At 35.0% G+C, this 22,031-nt stretch overlaps 3 protein-coding genes and 1 non-coding gene across 4 annotated transcripts; 2 read left to right on the top strand and 2 right to left on the bottom strand.

The window, feature by feature from the left end:
- Window positions 1-4,135: 4,135 nt before the first annotated feature.
- Window positions 4,136-10,006, bottom strand: LOC108339833 (formin-like protein 3). Its single transcript, XM_017577051.2, has 6 exons — window positions 9,265-10,006; window positions 7,474-8,191; window positions 6,614-7,178; window positions 6,310-6,503; window positions 5,526-5,761; window positions 4,136-5,434 (listed from the first exon to the last, which is right to left on the bottom strand). Exons 1-6 carry the CDS (start codon window positions 9,430-9,432, stop codon window positions 4,547-4,549), a joined length of 2,769 nt encoding a protein of 922 aa, XP_017432540.2. The 5' UTR covers window positions 9,433-10,006; the 3' UTR covers window positions 4,136-4,546.
- A 5,066-nt stretch (window positions 10,007-15,072) lies between these two features.
- On the top strand, window positions 15,073-15,145 carry TRNAA-AGC (transfer RNA alanine (anticodon AGC)). Its single transcript has one exon. It is a non-coding gene; the product is annotated as a tRNA-Ala (tRNA).
- Window positions 15,146-15,215: 70 nt separating this feature from the next.
- Window positions 15,216-17,859, top strand: LOC108340552 (putative pentatricopeptide repeat-containing protein At3g11460, mitochondrial). The gene has a single exon (XM_017578014.2). It carries the CDS (start codon window positions 15,265-15,267, stop codon window positions 17,365-17,367), a length of 2,103 nt encoding a protein of 700 aa, XP_017433503.1. The 5' UTR covers window positions 15,216-15,264; the 3' UTR covers window positions 17,368-17,859.
- Window positions 17,860-18,755: 896 nt separating this feature from the next.
- LOC108340553 (beta-amylase) lies at window positions 18,756-21,567 on the bottom strand. The gene is made up of 7 exons (XM_017578016.2): window positions 21,421-21,567; window positions 20,914-21,312; window positions 20,251-20,415; window positions 19,878-20,141; window positions 19,593-19,802; window positions 19,240-19,479; window positions 18,756-19,135 (listed from the first exon to the last, which is right to left on the bottom strand). Exons 1-7 carry the CDS (start codon window positions 21,478-21,480, stop codon window positions 18,983-18,985), a joined length of 1,491 nt encoding a protein of 496 aa, XP_017433505.1. The 5' UTR covers window positions 21,481-21,567; the 3' UTR covers window positions 18,756-18,982.
- Window positions 21,568-22,031: the final 464 nt, after the last annotated feature.

Raw genomic sequence — 22,031 nt, 5'->3', positions numbered from 1 at the left:
CCTTCAGAAAGTGAACCCACGTCTTCCTTGAGAAATCATCAATGAAGGAGACAAAGTATCTCTTACCACTAAATGATTCTGGAGTTATTGGCTCACACAAGTCGGTATGGATTAATTCAAGTTGCTCCTTTGCTCGGTATTCAGAGATCCAAGGGAACAAAGTCCTTGCTTGCTTTCCGATCACACATTCTTCACAAAACTTCCTTTCAAATTCCATTTTAGGCAGTCCGAGCACCATCTCCTTTTTCACCAACTCGGTCAACCCTCCAAAGTGAAGATGACCGAACCGCAAATGCCACTTCATGGCCTCATCCTCCATATCAAGTTGCATGTTTTTATCTTGAACTATTTTCAACTCAAGTTTGTACATGCGATTTTTCTTCATTTCTACTTGGGTGATGAGCCTCCCGAATTTATCCCTCAGTTGTAATTCTCGGTCCTTCATCAGAACTGAGTACCCCTTCTCCATTATCTGTCCCATGCTCAGTATGTTGCTTTTAAGATCGGGTATATAGTATACATCTCTGATCTCTCCGATTTGCCCATTTTTCTGTTCATACCAGATCGTTCCTCGACCTTTGACGGTTACTTTTGAAGCATCGCCGAAAGAAACAGATCCGGATTCCACCTTTGAAAGTACTTTGAATAAACTCTCGTCGCCACACATATGGTTACTTGCGCCGGTGTCCAAGTACCAAACCAAATTGTTTGAACAGTTTGACACAAGCTCAGCTTCTGGATCTTTTGACATCAATAAGGTCCCAATTTCTTCATTGGTTTCCTCAGTAAGAAAATTTGTTTCCTTTTTCTTTTCAGCCTGACAATATTTTTCTATGTGGCCTGGCTTCCCACAATTATAGCAATTCCTTGATCTGCACTCGTTTGCATAGTGGCCAATTTTGCCACATCTGAAGCATTCAATTCCTGACTTAGATCGACCTCCTCGACCTCTTCCTTGACCACGACCACGCCAATTCTGTTGTCTGGTCTGGTTTGTGTCGGCTTCAAATTCACCTCTGCCACGTCCGCCGTGTCCTCGACCACCTCTTCCTCTTCCTCTAGGATCTTGGCCCTGAGTGTTTTGAGTTCCTCTTAAGTCAAGTTGCACTTGTAGTGCTTGGTCAAGAGGCTCTTTCATTTTTCTTCTCCTTTGTTCATGGGCCTCAAGTGACCCAGTAAGCTCTTCAACTGAGAGCGTTGAGAGGTCCTTCGATTCCTCGATAGCGCAAACTATGCTTTCGAAATCATCTGTTAGTGATCTCAAAATTTTCTCTACCACCCTGCTGGCTGACAATTTCTCTCCATTTTTACAGATTTGATTTGCCACTGCTTCCACCCGAGATATATACTCGGTTACTTTTTCTTTTTCCTTCATTCTCAAACTTTCAAACTCGCCTCTGAGAGTTTGAAGCCTGACTTGCTTGACTCGGTTGTCACCTTTGTATACTTTCTCCAGAATCTGCCATTCTTCTTTTGAAGATTTAACATTTACTATCTTCTCAAAGCCAGATTCATCCACAGCTCGGTACAATATGTATAGAGCTGATTTATCCTTCACACGCATTTTCTTCAACGCTGCAAGTTGGGCAACCGTCTGTGCTTCGTCATCTGTGGGTTCTTCATACCCACTCTCCACTACATCCCATACGTCTTGGGATCCCAAAAGAGCTCTCATTTGCACACTCCAATTGTCATAATTAACTTTCTTTGACAATTGGGGTAGAGACACACTGTTTGCAAAGTTTGCCATTTCTCACTCTCTCCTTTTTTTAACTCGAACACTCAGACTGTGAAAGCTCTGATACCAATTTGTTGGTATCAAATATACTTTTATTGAAAATAAAAGCTTTCAGAAATACAAGAAACACTCTTAACTCTTACGGTGGTGCACACAATCATCACAACTCACAATAACTCAACACAATAAATAACATACTCACTTTCTCTCTTCACGGTGGTGCTACACCAATTTTCCCGTGGTTCTCCCTCTCTTCCCACTAGGGCTGGGCATAATTAACTTAACTGCACTAAACTATAGATTATCTATACTATATTAAACTATAAAAACTAAACTATTTTTACTGATAACTAAATTATACCATGTTGTGGTTCAGTTTTAAAAAACTGAACCTTTATAGTTACGGTGCAGTTAACTACATAAACTATCTCTTATGTTTATCTCTTTTAAACGGAATGAAAAATTGACATTCTCAGAGAGAATGTGAGCAAAAGAATAGTAAGGAGAGGAATGTGGTTTGGAAGTAGAAGTGCCGTGGGAATTGGCTTGTTTAACGGTTTATATACAAGTTAACAGTACTTGTTTATAGGTGGCACTGGAAAGTGAAGCTGAATCAGAGAATCAATGACAGAGAGATAGGTCACGGGTGCTTCTACTGACATGTAATGACAAAGCACGGTAGAAGTTAAATATAAAATTATTTTAATAAATTACATGTAAAAATTATATTCTGCATATAATAATATTTTATATGATCTGTATATATAATCTAAAAATAAATGTTCTTTTTCAAGTCTCTTAAAAAGTTAACTATTATTATAATAATTATTAAAATAAAATGATATTATTAAATTTATACTAAAATAATTATCTATTTTAAAAAAAACTAAATTTTATTATATTGTAATTATATTTCAAAAACTAGTAATTATTTTTATAACTTAATAAAATTAACTATAATTGTAAAAATAAAAAGATAAAAGTACTTATGTAAATAATTATAAAATATAATATAATATTATATATATATATATATATATATGAGAATTCAGAAAAAGGTGAGAAGAGAAGAAAGATGAGAGTTTTTATATTAAACTAGATAATTGTCAAAATAAAAATATTTCGAATAACGCAAAACAAAGATAAACAGAAATATATTTTAGAGATTAAATTTTTAATCTATATAAAATAATATATAAACAAATTTATATTATTAAATTAAACTATATTTAATATGAGAATCAAATTTTAGACATTTTATATTTTTAAATTAATAATAAATAGTAATGATAAATAATTATAGTTATTAATTTAATTTTAATAATATGATAAAATAGTACCAATAATATTTCATTAATGTTTTAAAATTTTTTATTATAATTATTTACTAATTCTAATTATATAGATTTATAATTTAATTTTTTTAAATGTTGTGATGTTATTGAATATTAATTTATTTGTTTGTAATTATTAAAAAAAATCAAATTGAACTAATTTTTTTAACTCTATCGATGATTAGCCATTGACAGTTGTACTAGTGCAAAACTACATTTATTTATTAGAAAAAGGTGCATTGTAGTTAACTGAATTGTTTTGTAGTTAACTGAACTAAAAAGTAGTTTAGTTCAGTTTTTTTGAACTATTTTTTAGTGCAGTTTAGTTTTTTTAAATTATTTTATAGTTAATTGTAATAGATTTATAGTGCAGTGCAAATAGTGCAGTTTGCCCACCCCTACTTCCCACACACTCACACAACTTTCTTTCTCTACTGCACTTTTGCTTATTTCTTTCTCGGTGGTGGTGGTTTTCTTTGCACACCTTACTCTCCTTTTATAACCAATAAAAGAGCTAAACTCCAAGAAGACATTGGTGCAGATTTTCGGTGCTTCAGCAGACAAGGAAAAAACACTTTCCTCAAAATCCTCAACTTTACAAAGTAGGGAACATTGACTTCCTTATTCAACAGGACCCTTTTAAAGTTTACCTAACAATTTTTGTGTGTGATTTTTGTTCTTCTGTTCTATTGTCCAAGACTTGCAGTTTTAAGCTTTCTTTTTTTGGATTGTTTATGTGATAGACATTTCTGAATACATTTATAAGTTTTTCTTTAACACAAGAATATATCTAAAACTGTTCCAATGGCTAGAACAATTTCGCTCGTTACAAACCGAACATATATGGAGCAACTCATAACAAGATAACATGGGACGCAGGAAAAGGACAGAACAAAAAGGGTCTATTATTGCCATTCCTTTAGATTTTTCAGACAATTAGACAAAAGAAATCCAGAGATGCCACAATAGACGCGAATGCTTTTTTTTTAGTGTTTTTGCTTCCGACATCAGCTAAACAATATCATTTGAACAAGTGGAGAGAAAGACAGGCAACAAATTCACACCAGAACTTCATTCTCCTAGTCTTGTTTGGTTTCAATGTAAAAGGTTAGACAAGAAAAACATTAGAACTTCGAAGAACAAAACCATACTAAGCATTGATCAAGAGTCCACACTGAAATGCTACGATAATCAATACACATGTCCCTTCAGATAATCAGAGGCAGCTTACAGCACACAAGAAACCCGTTAACAATGCTTTGTTTCCTGAACTTTGCATGAGATGAAGCAGTACAACAACAGGCTTTGTAGTCAAAGTCATTCACAAACCACAAAGCTAAATCAACCCTCCCCTTTTCTATCGCTCAATTTACAAAACAACACCACAATATATAAAAAAAGACCGACAAATCCTTCAACTGGTGCCATTTTGATGAGTTTAGATCATATTCGTATCAATATATGAAAGTGGAAGTTAGTCGTCGTCATCATCGGAGCTATCAGAGCTAGAGTAATCCATTCTCCTCCCAGCAATGGCAGGAAAGAGCTTACTGTGGAGATTAGTGGATGGCTTTGGCGAATCTGGATTACGCGCGTTAGGGGAAGAAGCCGTAGGAGTCTTAGGCTTCTTCTTGGTAGTGGTGGGAGCCTTCGCCGGCGTCATGGTCGTGTCCCTCACTTCTTTGCAAACCTTGTCCAATATGATCAAGAAATCACGTACGATTAGGAACAAACGCAAACCTTCATCCTTCCCGGCATTGCCGTGAAAGTAATCGGCAGTGCTCTTAACCAGCGCCATTATCCTCTTCTCCTCCTCCACCATCCACATCACCTCCTTCCTCGCGTTTACCATGAACTGCTCCATGCTGTTCTGGAACTCGCTCTCTTCCACAATGTTCTTCATGTCCGTGTCAAGAAAATTCTGCGTCTTCACCAACGAGTGCCCCAGCTTCGACACCGTCGTGGTGAGCGCGTCGCCGTCTATCAGCGCCGCCTTCTTCACAGCCTCGAGTTCCGCACCGAGGCTCGACACCACCTGGAGGCCGACGCTGCGGTAGTGCTCCTCGGACTCCTCGCCCTCGTCAGATTCGTCGCTGGTGTTGACGCTAGAGATGCTCCGGCTGGCTCTTTCGTTGCGCGCGGCGCGGATTCCCTCGGAGCGGATGATCTCCTCGACGACGAAGTGCAGGAGCGTGGTCTTGCCGTCTGTTCCCTTGACGTCGGAGAGTTTGAGGAGGGTGTCGAGCCTGAATGCTTGCGCACGGCCGCGGTAGGTTCCGTCATTCATACGGTTGCCGGTTTTCAGAACTGCTTCTAGGAGTTTCAGGAATAGCCTGCTTTTTCTCAGATCGTTGCTAGCCACCTGCCATTGTCATGCAACAACTACGTAAGCCTTTATGGACTTATAACGTAACCACATGGGACACAAATAGCAAACATGTCCTTGGTCTTACCTCTAACGTGGCAAAGGATTCCTTAATGCTTGAGAAATCTTCTTGAAGGTTATGCATGAACAACAGACATTCAAGACGTTTGAAAGCGAATGGAATCTCAATCAACACTTTGAGAAACCTCTCTGCTGGGCCTAGTTCATGCAGTTGTCCTGTGAATAGCCTTAGCTTCAGTTCCTCATCTTGTGTAGGTGCCATCTTCAGCAAAGTCTGTATCAGCTCAATGGGAATCTCATTGCCTGATTCAACCAACATATTGTAACTACTTCGTCCCAAGAAATGCAAATCTTAATCTCATGCAAACGCTACAAAATTTTAACACTTTTGGATTCTTTTAATACTAAAACCAGTGAAGCAAACCATAACCAGAGAACACCCTTATGAATGTAACTTCATTGTGTGAGTCCTGACACATTCCCCAAATAATTATCATCGATTCAGAGTCAATGTATATCCTGTTCTAAGAACATGCAAATGAAAGAGTAGAGTATTTGAAATTATTGGTATCATGAACACAAACATGTCAAATGAACAGCGTATAAAGTTAATTAACAGAACTGAAATTTAAGTGATCAGGGGAATAAATTCATCAGGAATATCATCCGTGTGCAAGAGAAAATACCAATCCGGATATCAATTAAATTCAAAAGTTCAATAGAAATTAACAACCATACACATAAACTCAATAAAATCTTGATTAGAGCTAGTTAGCTAAAGTTTTATATCACTGGCAGCATTTCTTAATTGCCCTTTCATTTCAGCATTCCTAGGAGAGAAAGAGAGTCACCTTCTACAAGAGCATCGACAACTTCTTCTGTTGTGACGTTCAGAGCTCGCAAAAGAATTGACAAGTTCTGTGCTTTCCTAGGATCAATAAGCTTAATATATTGCACTGAATTTTCTAAGGATGAATCTCTTTTGCGATCATTCTTGTTCTGGTTGGCGCAGCCAAATAAAGACTCCATCATTTCCTCATTGATCCTGAGAAGTTATTGCAAAGATAAATCAGTGAAAGCAATTTTTCTGGTATATATGTTCTACTTTGTTCATTCAAATTATACTTTATCTTTGACAAGAGTTAATGATCTTACACGAATGATCCCGAACTGATCTCATGCCACACCATTGTTTGGCCAGGCTTTGCATTAACCTTATCCCAAAAAAATGGCTTTAGTTTTGGTTTTGGAGCTTGAGCATCGCCGTCATTTGAACTTCCTTCTTTAGGAAGTAGTGGTCCATGATTCGCACCTCCAACTGGTTTGGGAGGAGCTGGCGGAGCATGAGCACCTTTTGGAGGCGGCGGTGTACGATTAGCGGGAGGAGGTGGTGGTGGTGGTCCAGCAGTACGGCCAGGAGGAGGAGTAGAAGAAGAGGAAGAAGATGGAGGAGGAGGAGGGGGAGGAGGAGGAAGAGAAGAAGAAGAAGGAGGAGGTGGGGGAGGAGGAGGAGGAGGAGGAGGAGGGTCAGACTTTACACTAGGGGATACTGTTAGTTTTCTTCCGCCTTCTGATGATGATGATGCTATGTCAACCATTGAGACGTTGACATCTACACCCTTCCTACTGGACAAGTTTCTAACATTAGAAGGGTTCTTTCCATCGCCAATGCCATATTCATCCCTTCTAGAATTTCCTAATTGAACAACCTTCCTTGTACCTGAAGAAAAAAAAATTAACATGGAACCTTTGATTGATTCTAGTGTAATGTTTCACAACCATGTGTAACTGTAAAATACAATAATTTAAACTGACTCAAGTCTTCAAGAAATTGATTTGGCAACTTAAGAGTTTGCTCTTCACTCTTCAGATTTCATACATTATAAAGAAAATATAGTATATATTTCACACTGTCATATCATAAACTGTCACGACTGATAAGTTTATCAACTTCAACAAAAACCACTGTTGAAGACATTACTAAAATCATGTAGAAAGAAAGAACAAGAGCATACCGCCAGTATAATCATCCGAGGTTAATACGAGCAAAGGCCTGTCATCCCTATCACTTCTCTTCTTTTTGGTCTCACGATAGCATAGGAACAAGCCTATCAAGATTACAACACCTGATAAAGTGGTAGCTAAAATAATTGTTTTCTTCTTTTTGTCATCAGCGCTAGATGTTGGAGGAGCAGGAGTCTGGACTGTAGGTTTAGAATTTTTGGGAGGAGAACGAGCTATAGGGGGTAGAGGTGGAAATGGTGCAAACATATCTTTTGGGAGTGGTAAATCCTTTTTTTTGGGAGTTGGAGGTGGTGTTGATGGTGGAGAAGTGGCTGGTGTTGGTGCATGACTTGGTGATAATGGAGATCTGGCTGGTGTTGGACCATTACTTGGTGATAATGGAGAACTGGCTGGTGTAGGAGAAGGACTTGGTGCCGTTTGTTTCTTTGGTGAATCAGCAAGCAAGTTTCTTCCATGGCCTCTTTCCACACCCAAGGTTGATCCAGAATGCTCTGTTGACAAATATCTAGAGCTACCCTTTTCTGAAACAGGACTAGAACTAGTTCTTTTGCCGTCTAAAGTTTTTCTTTTTATATGAAGTGGCAGAAAATTAGTTTCTCTGTTTATGTTACTTTTTATACTCTTTATGTCACCACTCCCTTCCAGAGGATGCAAGTCAAGGTTCCTGTCTATCAATTGTTTCCTGCAGGGTTTACCGTCATTTGCTACCTGTATCAACCAAATAAGAGAATAGCACCATTCAGAGTAGTGTGAAACATTAACTAATATGCCTTCATTTAAAAAAAAGAAAGATAGAAAAGACTAACTAATATGTCTACAGCAAGCTTCCAGTTGCCATATAATTTACTATAGTTTCACAAGAAATTTTACACTATCTATCACTGTCATGCTCTATAAAAATTGAAGTAATAAGGCATGTTCCTTCATTCAATCAATGTGTAGTCAAAAGCAGTATTTTAAACACAATTGGATCATCTTTTGTGTGTTGTATTCCTGTTAAATAAAATGGTATGAGCATTCTTGGTTTTCTTACAATTTTTAAGATAACAAACAATAGTAATGGACTTAAAAGTGTTTCATTTCTTCTATAATCCAATTTCAATATGCAGAGGCGAAATGGTGGTATTTAACAAATTTGACTATTTAGAATAAGAACATGGCCTTTTTATACTCGGCATCATTTACTGAATCATATAAGCACAGGCTGATATTAAGGTATTCTTTAAACAAAAACATGCATCCCTAGTTTTCTTAAAATTAGCTGAGAGATCCTTTTATGTGATACTACTTTTTAGTCCTTGAATTGAAATGAATCGATTTCTTCATTTTGGATTCTTTCTTTGGAAAACATAGATGGAAATACTATATATAAGCTTCACGATAAGTAACATAGTAATTGGTGAAGTAAAGATGGAAAGTTCTGCATGTATGAACTTTGATATACAAACAGGTAACTCTATATGCAACCAAGTAAAATCTCAATAATAAGCACGTAGTTCGCACGCTTGAGTCAGCTTAATATCCATGTAAAACCAGGGGAAGTTCTACATAACAACAACACAAAAACACAGAATTACCAACCAAATTAGCCAATTGCTATGAAACCAAACAGAAAAATATGGTAGTCAAAATCAAAACCACTTTTTGGTAACAAATTAAAAAGGGCCATTAAACATTTATTCAGAACAGAAAGAAGAATCATGAACAAACAAAAAACCAGACAAGAAATCCAAAGAAGAAACAACAAAGAAGGGACACAAATTAAAGAAAAAAAACGATACCTTCAATCTATGAACATAAATAATTGATGCCCCTCCACCAACTCTAGAAGACTCATCTTCCTTTCCCCCTTTCCCCTCTGAACCCCCTTGGGCCAACGCACAAAGGAGAATGACGTAAACAACAGCATAATTGGGTCTTGTCAATTCCATTATATTTTTCAACTTCATCAACCCGAACGCAAAATTCCCGTCTCATCTCTCATGGAACATGAGTCCTCCCAAGTTTTCAAACGAACAAAGCCAACACCTTGCCAAAAGCTTCCGTGCCTACCAAAAGAATAAATACAACAATATATCGCTCGTTCCAAACTTCGTGAACGCTCAACTTTTCCACAAACCCACGAAGGTGGGAGTTTGGAAATTCAACTGTATGATATCTCGGGAATCAGGTTGGAACGAGAGACAATATACAAAATATGACGAAGCTGGACAATGGGTTGGTATTTGATAAGATGAATATACGAATAACGCACGTTGTGGAAGAACCAATCAAATGAACGTTACGTACAGTGTCTGTCGTATGAACCCAATTCATGCAAAGGTATAACAAGGGTTGAATCCACGTTGAAAATTTGATTTTTTTTTTCTTGTTTTTGGTTTTGTCTTTTTCTTTTTCTGGTTTTAATGAAATTCTATAGAATTGCAATACCAGTACAAGAATTTGCGTCTCTGGGAATTTTGATCATTGAAAAGTTTGTTTCTTGTACTGGGTGTGGGAGGAGGCGTCAGAGGAGAGAGAAAGACAACGATGCATTGAAAGTCCTAATAGGGACGTGGGGAGAACAATGTGGGACCCTTCTTTTGCTTTCCTACTCTCCAACTATGTCTTTTTACTCTCCTTTCTTTATAGGAAAATTCTTTATATGCTTCCACCACATTTATTTATTTTTATTTATTTTATTTTATCGTCCCTCTACTCACCTTATTTATCATCGTTGTCGTTACTCCGCGCGTTTGTTTCTGATTTTCTTTAAAGTTCTCTTTAAGCAATTTTTGGTTATGTTTTAATCTAATCTACTTATTTAAAAAATAACTAGTTTTGACTTATTTTAATAAGAAAAATCCTATCTACTTTTTGAAAAGTGATGCTTTTAAATTATTTATTTTAAATTTAAACAAACTGATTTATAATGTTGAATAAGTTTGGTTAAATTTGAAATAACTATTTCCGAAATAAGTAAATTAAATTTCTTTAAATAATGCAGTTGTTTAAAATACAGATAACTTCTATTTTTTAAAACAAACAGTTTAAACAAAACGTTAAAAGTAGAAATTTATCTGTTTTTATTAAAAACACTTTTTTTCAAGAGTAATTGCTAACAAACAATAATTCTTGTTTTTTTTAAAAAGGAGCAAACCAACTCACCTATAATATGAAAGTGAGCGTCGCAATTTTTTTTTTTAAATATTTATGCTCATGCATGGATTTTTGTAGAAACTTATTAATATATGCTATATAAGGAGAGAGAGAGGTTGATCTTTGCATAAATAGTTTTTCATGTAACAAATCACCAAATGATAGTCAAAGACTAATTATTTTTAAGTGTAGAGATTATATAATGTTTACCTGTCATTTTTTTCCGTATACAATTTATTACAAATTGATTAAATTCAAGTTATTTATCAATTATATTTGATATTGTTTATTTCTACACGTATATTTTGTTCGTAAAAGAATTGACTGTAACATAATTTCGAATTACATTCATATATACAACGTGTATTGTAGGGAAAATGAACGCAAATAAAAGAATTTATATTTATCATGAGTTATTATAAACTCATAGATTATTTACTTTCCTTCTACTATCTAATATTCTTTCATTAAATTCCAAGAATCATGGTCCCATCTATAATTTCACCATTGTGTATATAATATATATTTAAAATATATGAATAATTAAAATTTTATGATAGTTAGAATTCGCAAATGTTGATAGGAAAAATATTTAAAACATTTAGGTAAGTTTGATGGATATCAGACAAATAGAACTTTTAAAACAGACAATGAAAAATTGTGCAGTGAAGAGTGATGACTGAAGACTGAAGAGTGAAAAGAAAATATAGGCTTTTTAGGTTATTTAATTAAATAAAGGTTTACACGAATTAATATTTGAAATTGATAGTAAATATTTTTATGTGATAAAAGATAATTAACTAATAAAATATTAAAAATAAAAGAAATAATTAAAATGTGTGTCTTATGAAATGATTTAATTAGAGGAAATTGAGATTTAAATTTCTTATAATGTAATACATCATTTGAAAAAACAAAGTTATACAAAAAAAATATATATAATTAAAGTTATAATGAAAAAGAAAGTATCTTAAAAATTTGAGTGAACTTGATAAATATTGAATGAGTTAAATAATTGAGACATGAACAAAAAATTGTAGTAAAATAAGAATTAATAGATTGATGATATTTTAATGATTTAAAACAAAAATAAATATGAGAATGTGAATAGGGTGAGTATATATATACCAATACCATACTTCATATCTAATTTAAAATATCAAGTATTAGTTATGATCATACTTAAGTCTTTCAAATTAAATATTTCTTATAAAATTAGAATGAGTTCAAATAATACTCGTGACAATGAGTTTATTTATCATGTCTGATATATTAAGAGAAAATTTATATTTTTTCTATTATAGTAAAATATAATATATTAAAAATATATATTTTTATATTAATTCATGTAAAATTTAAACATAAATTTGTAGGCTTGAATATGTAATTTTGCTATAATGGTGTGATATAGGAAGAAAGAAGATAATGTCATGTATTATGTAATTAAATTTGATATTTTATAACGTTAGATATTTTTTATATCCTTTATTTTGTTTTACATTGGTAAATGATGAAAACATAATCTTTACTATTTTTACCGGATTAGATTCTATGTATGTAAGATACATGATGAAATCTCGAAGGTGTCTTTGCAAGGTAGGTTGGTCTAAACAGGACACATGAAAAAGACTCTCTAAGACTTAAGTAAGTAAAATCTTTAAGTATCAGTTTAGAGCGTAAGTAAAAGTATGAAGAATGTTTCAGTGTGATGTACTTCCAGGTCCAGCTCCTTATATGGAGCTAGGAGGATATGGTTGTTGAGTTCGAGCATCTTTGAAATAATGGTGAATAACCATCTCATAAATAAGGTCACAGTGACTATATGTATTAAATGCCTATTATTAATGAAAATTGTTGAACTTTAATGAGCATTAAAGTCTCTTTCTGGGCTAGGCATGTACATAAGGCCATGAAGTTTGACATGGGCAATGAACTCGAATGACCTTTTGTATTGCGTTAATGAAGGGTTTTTGAGTGTGATTACCTGAAGCATGTGAAACAATCTTTTGTACTAAATGGAACTAATTTTCTTTGCTAATGTCTCATCATCTTATTAGTTATTAAAGGAACAGGAAGCACCAAGGGTCATGTTTGTTTAGAGAAACGACGTTTGAGAAACGACTTTTTCTTCGTCTTAGGTTAGCATCATGCATGCTCTTGACTATCCAACTTGGATTTTTACAAACCATTTAGTCTTGTTGTATCAAGTTAGCATTGCTCTCATGCATGCTCTTACTGGATCAACTTGGAGCTTCATGCATGTTTTTGCTATTGGATCTTCTTTCAATTAACTTTACTATACTCATTGCATAAACTCATGTCAAGTTCACATATCTGCATCTGACTTTGTAAATCTAAAAATATTAGGTCTTACTTGCACATTTTCAGTCATACATTTAACCTACACTTGTTCCAATCCTTGTAGTTAAACTCTAAGTGTCTCTTTCATTTTAATAGGTCACATTATACATGTTACACTGTATTTGAATTTTAAAATCTGCACTTTTCACATTAGTTTGCATTTCCCTTGCATCCCTTTGAACATTCCATACGTTACCTTCCATTCTTTGAATCTGTGTTTTGTTGCGTGGCTTGGTATCTATTTCCTTACATCCTGTTTCACTACCCTATTTTTAAATTTGTGTAAATATTTCTTTTTAATATATTATCGACTAACTATTATTTGATACTGTAAGTATGTGATAAAGGAAGCATGTTAAATGATGAAAAACAATGAAAAATAACAACAATAATTATTATTCAGGACACTTTTTAATTTGTTACGAAGAAAAACGTGTTTATTTTTAATTTTTAGAACCGAAGATATGTTATTTCTTAAGTTAATAAATTAACTGTATTTTTAATTTTATAATTTATTTTATATAATAATAATTATTTTTGATTTCATATTATTGTGATTTAATATTAAACATATTTCATTTAATTACATTAATCAAATTGTTTGAATAATAAAAAAATTAAATTATTTTCATTATTGATGGTTTTTAAAACCTCAACTACATAAAACCAGAAAATATCAACGGTTTTTTGTTAATCCATGCAAGTCTTGACTGTTTCTTTCAGCCCTAGCAACTATCACCAGTTTTTACGAACTCCCACAGCTACTGGCGATTTCTATAAAAACTTCCACAAATGATCACAGTTAAATAAATTTTCGTAAGTTACAACGATTTTTAAAAACCTCTCACAAATAGCAATAATTACGAACAAAACCATCGAAAATCTTTACTGATATTTTTTCAGTGATTTTATCAACTGTGTATTTATCATAGATTAAAACCATTGATAATAAAAAGAACCTTGTATTATTTTTGTAATGAATTATTTTAAATATATAACCAAGAGTAACACTTGAAGAATATATGCCGTATAAACTAAAATAAGTTCACATTTTTCTCTTTTAATTTTAGAGAGAGATAAATGAGATAAACATGAATTATTTTCCTGTATCTATCGTGTAAGAAGAAAGTAAAAATAAAAATATTTGCGTAATCATAATGTTGAAATGAAAAAGTTTCCTGAAAGAGAATCAGAGGTAACACCTACTAAATAAATCAATATCTGTCAAGTGTTTATTACATTTATTATATGTTTATACTACTCTATTTTCTTTCCTTTTCACATGCAGTCAAAAGCAAAATTTCCCAAGTCAACCTTTTACTCTTATCATCTACTTAATGAAAAGTTTTGTGAAAAAGTTTTATATTCTATTAAATAGTCTTTTTTAAAGTCAACCCACTATTTCGTCAATCTTTTTGAATTTTAAGATAATTCCCCTATCTTTTTAGTGCAAACTTTTATTATTTTACCTCAAACCATATGCTTGAAAAGTTAGTAAAAAAAGAATGCTATCAACCTTTTAAGTTTAGAATTTTGTGATGAAACTTTTGAAGATTGAGGCTGAGTGGGTAAAGATGAATAATTATTATTCTGTCTTTCTTTTCTTTTTCCAGAATTGAAAAAAAATAAAAACTTGACTTGTGATTTTCAATATAATACAACTGCATATATTTTTATAACCAAATCAACACATAAAACAACATTGTAAAACCATCTAATAAGTTAAGATAAAATAAAGTCAACACAATAGTGCTAATTAATGACTTAAAGTTTTAATTAATTAAACTTTGAGATTACCTTCATGAGTTTTCCAAACGATGAAACACGGAACATAACTGGGAATTTCTTGGACAAAAGTCAATAGGAGAAAAGGAAAATCAAACTACCAATTTTTTTTTTTTAAAAAAATGCCATAACTATGAGAACTGAGAAACAAACAAAAACACTAACAAGGTAAAGTCATCAAGGAAGAAACGCATTTGGGGAGAATTTAAACTAAGAGTTTAAAACTTGAATTTTTATGTATTTTGAAAAGTTAAAACTATATATAATATTATTAATACTTTAAGTATATTTAATAGACATAAAATGGGGATGTAGCTCAGATGGTAGAGCGCTCGCTTAGCATGCGAGAGGTACGGGGATCGATACCCCGCATCTCCAAAATGTAAATGCTTTTTTCCATTTTCTTTTGTTTTTAATTCAACAATCCTTTACTTTTATTCCTAGTACTTGCTCCTGCTACTCTTGTCTTTATTCATGGAAGAACATCCTGAATCTCAATGTCACTACTCAAGACAACAGCTCTTGTTTCCAAACCTTGTTTCACCACCACCCTCAATTCTCTACAATGTGGAAGCTTACTGCAATCACTCTCCAATTCCAAATCCTTAACCCAAGCCCAGCAACTCCACGCACACGTCACCACCGACGGCAACCTCCGCCACAACACCTATCTCGCCACCAAGCTCGCCGCATGCTACGCTGCCTGCGGCCACATGTCCCATGCCCAACTCATCTTCGACCAAATTGTGCTAAAGAATTCGTTTCTCTGGAACTCCATGATCAGGGGCTACGCCTGCAACCACTCTCCCATTAAGTCCCTTGTTCTCTACCGTGAAATGTTGCGTTTAGGACAGAAGCCTGACAATTTCACCTACCCTTTTGTCCTGAAGGCCTGTGGGGACCTTCTGCTTCGCGGAATTGGTAGAAAGGTTCACGCTTTGGTGGTGGTTGGTGGGTTCGAGGAGGATGTTTACGTGGGGAACTCGATACTTTCGATGTACTTAAAGTTTGGTGACGTGGCAGCTGCGCAGGTGGTGTTTGATAAAATGCCTATGAGGGACTTGACTTCTTGGAACACCATGGTGTCGGGGTGTGTGAAGAATGGTGAGACTCAGGGAGCTTTTGAGATTTTTGGGGAGATGAGGAGGGTTGGTTTTGTGGGAGATGGGACCACCTTGCTTGCTCTTCTCTCCGCTTGCGGGGATGTTATGGATTTGAAGGCGGGGAAAGAGATTCATGGTTTTGTTGTCAGAAATGGTGGGAATGGGAGAGTGGATAATGGGTTTTTAGTGAATTCAATTATAGACATGTACTGCAATTGTGAGTCTATGTCTTGTGCAAGGAACTTGTTTGAAGGGTTGATAGTGAAGGATGTTGTGTCGTGGAATTCTTTGATATCCGGGTATGAGAAACGTGGGGATGCTTTTGAAGCTCTTGAGCTTTTCGGTCGGATGGTTGAGGGAAGGGAAGTGCCAGATGAAGTGACCGTAATTTCAGTGCTCGGAGCTTGTAATCAAATATCGGCTTTGCGGTTGGGCACGTCTGTTCATTCATATGTTGTTAAGAGGGGCTATGGAGTGAATGTAGCTGTTGGAACTGCACTTATTGGCATGTATGCTAACTGTGGGAGTTTAATTTGTGCGTGTTGTGTGTTTGATGAGATGCCTGAGAAAAATTTGGCTGTTTGGACTGTTATGGTTTCTGGCTTTGGAATTCATGGGAGAGGAAGAGAGGCAGTCTCCATTTTCTACGAAATGTTAGGTACAAACGTAATTCCAGATGAGGGCATTTTCACTGCAGTTTTATCTGCTTGTAGTCATTCTGGATTAGTGGATGAAGGTAAAGAAATTTTCTATAAAATTACTAGAGACTATAATGTAGACCCTGGACCCACTCATTATTCATGTTTAGTGGATCTACTTGGCAGAGCAGGGTACTTAGATGAAGCATATGAAGTTATAGAGAGTATGAAATTAGAACCCAATGAGGATGTGTGGACTGCTCTTCTTTCAGCATGCAGATTGCATCGGAATGTCAAGTTAGCAGAGATCTCGGCACATAAGCTTTTTGAATTGAATCCAAATGGAGCGAGTGGCTATGTTTGCCTTTCCAACATCTATGCTGCTGAGAGACGGTGGAAAGATGTGGAAAATGTGAGGGCATTGGTGAAAAAAGGAAGATTGAAGAAAGCACCTAGTTACAGTTTTGTTGAGCTAAATAAGATGTTTCATCAATTTTTTGTTGGGGATACTTCCCACCAGCAGTCGGATGATATTTATGTGAAATTGAAAGACTTGAATGAGCAGCTGAAGAAAGCTGGATACAAACCTGACACTAATTCAGTTCTTTTTGATGTTGAGGAGGAAATAAAGGAGAAAATGCTTTGGAATCATAGCGAGAGGTTGGCTCTTGCTTTTGCCCTTATTAGCACTGCTCCGGGAACCACAATCAGGATAACCAAGAATCTTCGTGTGTGTGGAGATTGCCACTCAGTAATAAAAATGATCTCTAAGCTCACAAATCGGGTGATTATCATGCGAGATATAAATAGGTTCCACCATTTTAGAGATGGTTTATGCTCATGTGGTGGATATTGGTGAGCTGAGGAAGTTTGATGAAATAGTAGATGAAATTCAAATGAAAATACAAAATTTGGTCCATGGAAATTTGATAGCTAGAAAAGGAAGCTACTTACGAAAGGAAATTGCAATACAAAATGTGGCATCATCAGTCGCCATTAGCATTGCAGATGAAACAGCACCGTACCCGTAATCTGAAGTGTCTTGTTTTGCCTCAAAGCCCCAATACCTGGAGATTCTTTCTAACTATAAAAGAAGCTCAAGTTTCCAGTACTTGTGTACACGAGAAATCAACTCCCTCCTTGCTGTTGTACCGAGCATGTCAAACTCACATTCAACCAGACGTCATACCTTAACATCCCAACCGTTTTTTCTTGTGTTAAAATAGATGGATATGATATATTCATTACTAAATCATTTTCTGTGTGCTTCTCTAGAAGTCCTAACAACAGCCACAGCCAAGTAAGTTCTCTAATAGTTGTCATTCACAAGCAAAATGCTTTTGAAGTATAGTACTCGATTTTGGTGACAACTGAGATGGAAAGACCAAAGAATGGAGGGATTTTAGAATACAAGAGGTGAGTTAGGAGTAACAGTCGATAGAAATAGAAAGAATGACAAAGATTGAACAATGGAGTCCGGGACTAAAATATGATAGCATTGAACCATTAAAAAGAAATACAGCTTAGAAATTATAGTACATATAACCTAAGTGAATTCAAACTTATATAATGAATTGCAATTGAAGGCAAAAATCATCTCCTTCCACCCCACCCACCTTCTTGACCAACCTGGAAATTTTAACCTAATAGTTTTTTTTTTCAAATATCCGTGAAGCTTTTATTTTAACTAGTTGCGCTTTCATTTCTAGAGCAAAAACTTGAGGAAGACAAGGACTTTAAGAAAATAATATCTTGTAAATTTTAAATAATTAGCAATGAAATATAGTCGATACATGGTAAAACCCAAATTCAATAAAACTTCAATATGTATGTTTTATCACATAGGTATGTGGTATGACAAAGCATCATTGCGAATATATGTCATAAATTTGTTACTTGCCTACAGTTAGAGATCTGTCTAAAGTTAATTATTCATGTGTTCTAAGCTCTAAGATATTAATTCTTCTCGTATGCTAGATACTATTTCTAAATCTATTTGCCATGGAAAGCTAATTTGTAATAGGATTTTATTCCACTGGATAAGGTTCTTGTGATATAATTTACAGTTATTTGGATTGGCCCATATATTTTTTAAAATATTACGTTTGCTGTAAACACTTAATCACATTTGGATAATAATAAGAAGGGTCTAAGATCATACGCAGGTGTAAGTTGATCTGAAAATGTGTTGCATGAGCATATTTCAACATGTTAGAGACTGATACTTTTGGATTGCAATAAGCAGCATTGATGCAAGTTTGATAAAGTAGTTTATTAACTTTATATATAGGAGGAATACACACATGAAAAGTACAGACGCGAGTACTGCCTATATGTCTAGCTAGACATTGCTACTTCATGGCATTATTATTATTAGTACTGCTGATTTTGGTGGCTGGGTGCTTTATTTATATCCTGAACGGTATCTATTATTTCCAGCAGATTATTTAACTACTCTTAGCACCATTGGGAAATCAGCCATCAATTTTCATATCTGTCTCTGGAAGCCAGGGGAATGGCGGTATTGGTTTAGTCGCTTCAAGAAGAACCTCAATGGGAATCTTTGGTGCCGATGGCTTCAATGGAGTTATGACATGATTGTAGTTTTGAGGGTCTTCACTGTAACCCTGTAATTTTAGGGGAACAGGATTAGTAATCTTCAAGGTAGTTATGCATTTGAAGAAAGTTCACAAAATATCATCTTATAAGTACATGAATAAAGACTGTTCACCTGATCTGCATGCATCTTTAGCACAAATTTTTTGAACGTATCATAATTTGATTGTTGCAGTAGATCATCTGATAGGCGAAGATATGTCACTCCAAACATCATTAGTTTTGGAGGGCCATTTTTGTTGACCCCTTGTGGCCTTGCGTTCAGTATGATTTGGTTGTATGCTGTGGAATCATACCTTGGAAGTGCATTTTCTCCAGCAACTAGGATGTCTTCTCTCCAACCTCCACTCAGTACCTGTGCATGTGTTCATGTTTGGCAATTTAACCACTATAATACAGCATCTACATTTGAGAATATCTTTAAGAAACAGAACAATCTTTTAACTTGCAAAAAATTTAATGCATTACCTGCATTACGAGCTCCTGTGGTGCACTTTTGGCATCTGAGCTTTGTTCTGAGTCTCTCATCTCAAGACACGTAAAGTTCAAAATGGCATGATGGCGAGACAGCATTCTTGCAATGGGACGATATCCGTCTCTATCATTAAGGTTGTAATATCCAGCAGTAAGCTCAGCTGCGTGATTTTCAACTTTGTACCACCAGTGGATTCCAGATACCTGTCATCATGGTCAGAGGTTAATCATCTGGTAGAAAATTAAGGAGACTGTTAATTGAGGTTCTATGAAGTTTACTTTGATCGCTAATTTGACTTTACAGGCCAGGAATGCTTTGTTGGCTTTCTCTAGGATTTGATCACCATGACTCAGCAATTTGTTTGAATACCAAGTCAAGAAGAACTTCCCTTTCTCAGTGACATACGTGCCATTTGATTTGAAGAATCCAGTAGATTCGGGAACATCATTGTACTGGCCTGCGTCATCTGGCAGTTCCCATTCAGGATGGCCAGCCCTTGCTGCAGCTGCTTTGAAATCTGCCTTCAAATATTTGTCATAGCACTGCATATTGCAGAATTTCATTCTTATGATACTTCAGTTGTTCAAATAATCAACAAATCCCAGTTTCGATGAGAAACAACTCTGTTTTGAAAGATAAGACCAGACTCACCTGAAATTCTCCAATACCAGGAAACTGCCATCCTTGACTTTGTGGATAAGAGGGATATCTGAGCTCTCCTGCTGGGCCAAGCCCTACTTCAATGTCTATAATAAGCCCAGATTCTAAAAAGTCTGACATGTTTTCTCTGAAACTCTTCATGTAGTCACTGTATATCTGCATACAATAACAAGTTTAAACATGCTGTGTAATAATCAAGATCATTGTTCCTAAATCTGGACGTGTAGAAGTCTATCTGAAACATGTCTAGCCTATTATTACACAATAAATTATTGCTCAATGAGGACTTGAACTCCCACATAGAATGAATATGCTTCTTTTGTTTTTTTGAGTGGCAAGGCTGATTCCGTTTAGTTAGCCTCTTTTGGGAGTAGGATTATACAAGTTAAACCTACAACAGACAAGTTCAACCTAATAGACTGAATTAGTTTTCTTGTTTTTTAGCATGTCAGTATTAATAACACTCTACTTAATTTTAATGGAAAATAGATTATCAAGCAGACCAGGTCAATTCTTTTCGATGACACGCATTTATGGAAGGAAAATATACATATGATACGTTCATACGTACCATAGTTGCAATTTTTCTTACGGGGTTGACAACAAGAATGCTAGTTATAAGAAAGATAATTTTAGTTCTCTTAGTTCATTCACCTCAATGGCTGTTCTTCCATGGAATATAGGCTTATCGTCCACACCAATAGTTAGATACTCCTTGTTCCTTGTGCCTGAACGGTTGGTGTAGAAGATATCAGGATCAGATTCTCCAATGTCGAGCACCCACTTGGGAATTGGGATGTTAACTACATCTCCTACATTCCCTCCACACTGATGGAATGACATAATAGCTTGAAGTTTCAAGCCACATTCCTGAACCAGATGAAACAAGCTCCTATAGGCTCTCCAATCATACTGCTTAGGCCCCCTCAGTTCTATGATCCCCCACCACACATCAACCATAACCCCATCAATACCTGTTGCTCTCAGCTTCAAAAGCCGTTCTTTGAGGCCATTAGGGTCTGCAAAAACATTGTCAACAGTGACAACTCCTAGCTGCAGCAGTTTCAAAGATAAACAAGAAAACAAGATATAATTAGCGTCTATACTCGTACAAAACAAACGGGTAGCTTAGAAACACACTAGTTCATGTGCATGACTTACTGGGAGCATAACATAAACTGGAACGTAGTTCTGTAACATGTTTCTGTCTGAAGTAACCATGTTCGTGGTTGCGTTTTTCTTTTGAAAAAGCCCGAGTTGTCTGGTATTTGTGGAAAAGAAAGAAGAGATGCTACGTAGAAGTTGCTGGTTGTCGAAGTCACAATGCAAGGGGGTTTTTATAGAAGAAAAGGAAAGAATAATGCGTAGCCAAAACAAAGCGAAAAGAATAAAGTAATATGAAATTATACTTTGTTTTACAACTTTTTTTTTTATTTGATATTATTCCTTTTTATTTTTTTAGTAAAAATATAAAAAAAATTATCTTTTTTATAATTATTTTACCTTTTTATAATATATGTTAAATAAATATAAATATATATCTAAATATGTGTTTACGAATATCTTATGGTACAAAATCGTTTCTCTTTATCAGATAATTTGTCTTTTTCTCTATCAATGTGTGTTTTCACTTCCTTTGCCTATCAGAGTTAAGCTCAGATGTGAAGTACTGTTAGGTTATTTTCTCTAACTGTTTTGGTGTATTTTATGAAAGTTAGTTAGACAATTATATTTTTAAATAGGATATTTTATGATTTGTTGTAACAACTGAG

The sequence above is a fragment of the Vigna angularis genome, chromosome 5, assembly GCF_016808095.1.
Source record: "Vigna angularis cultivar LongXiaoDou No.4 chromosome 5, ASM1680809v1, whole genome shotgun sequence".
Lineage (NCBI taxonomy): Eukaryota > Viridiplantae > Streptophyta > Magnoliopsida > Fabales > Fabaceae > Vigna > Vigna angularis.
The sequence above is the reverse complement of the archived record's forward strand: the minus strand, read 5'-3'. Positions and strand labels throughout refer to the sequence as shown.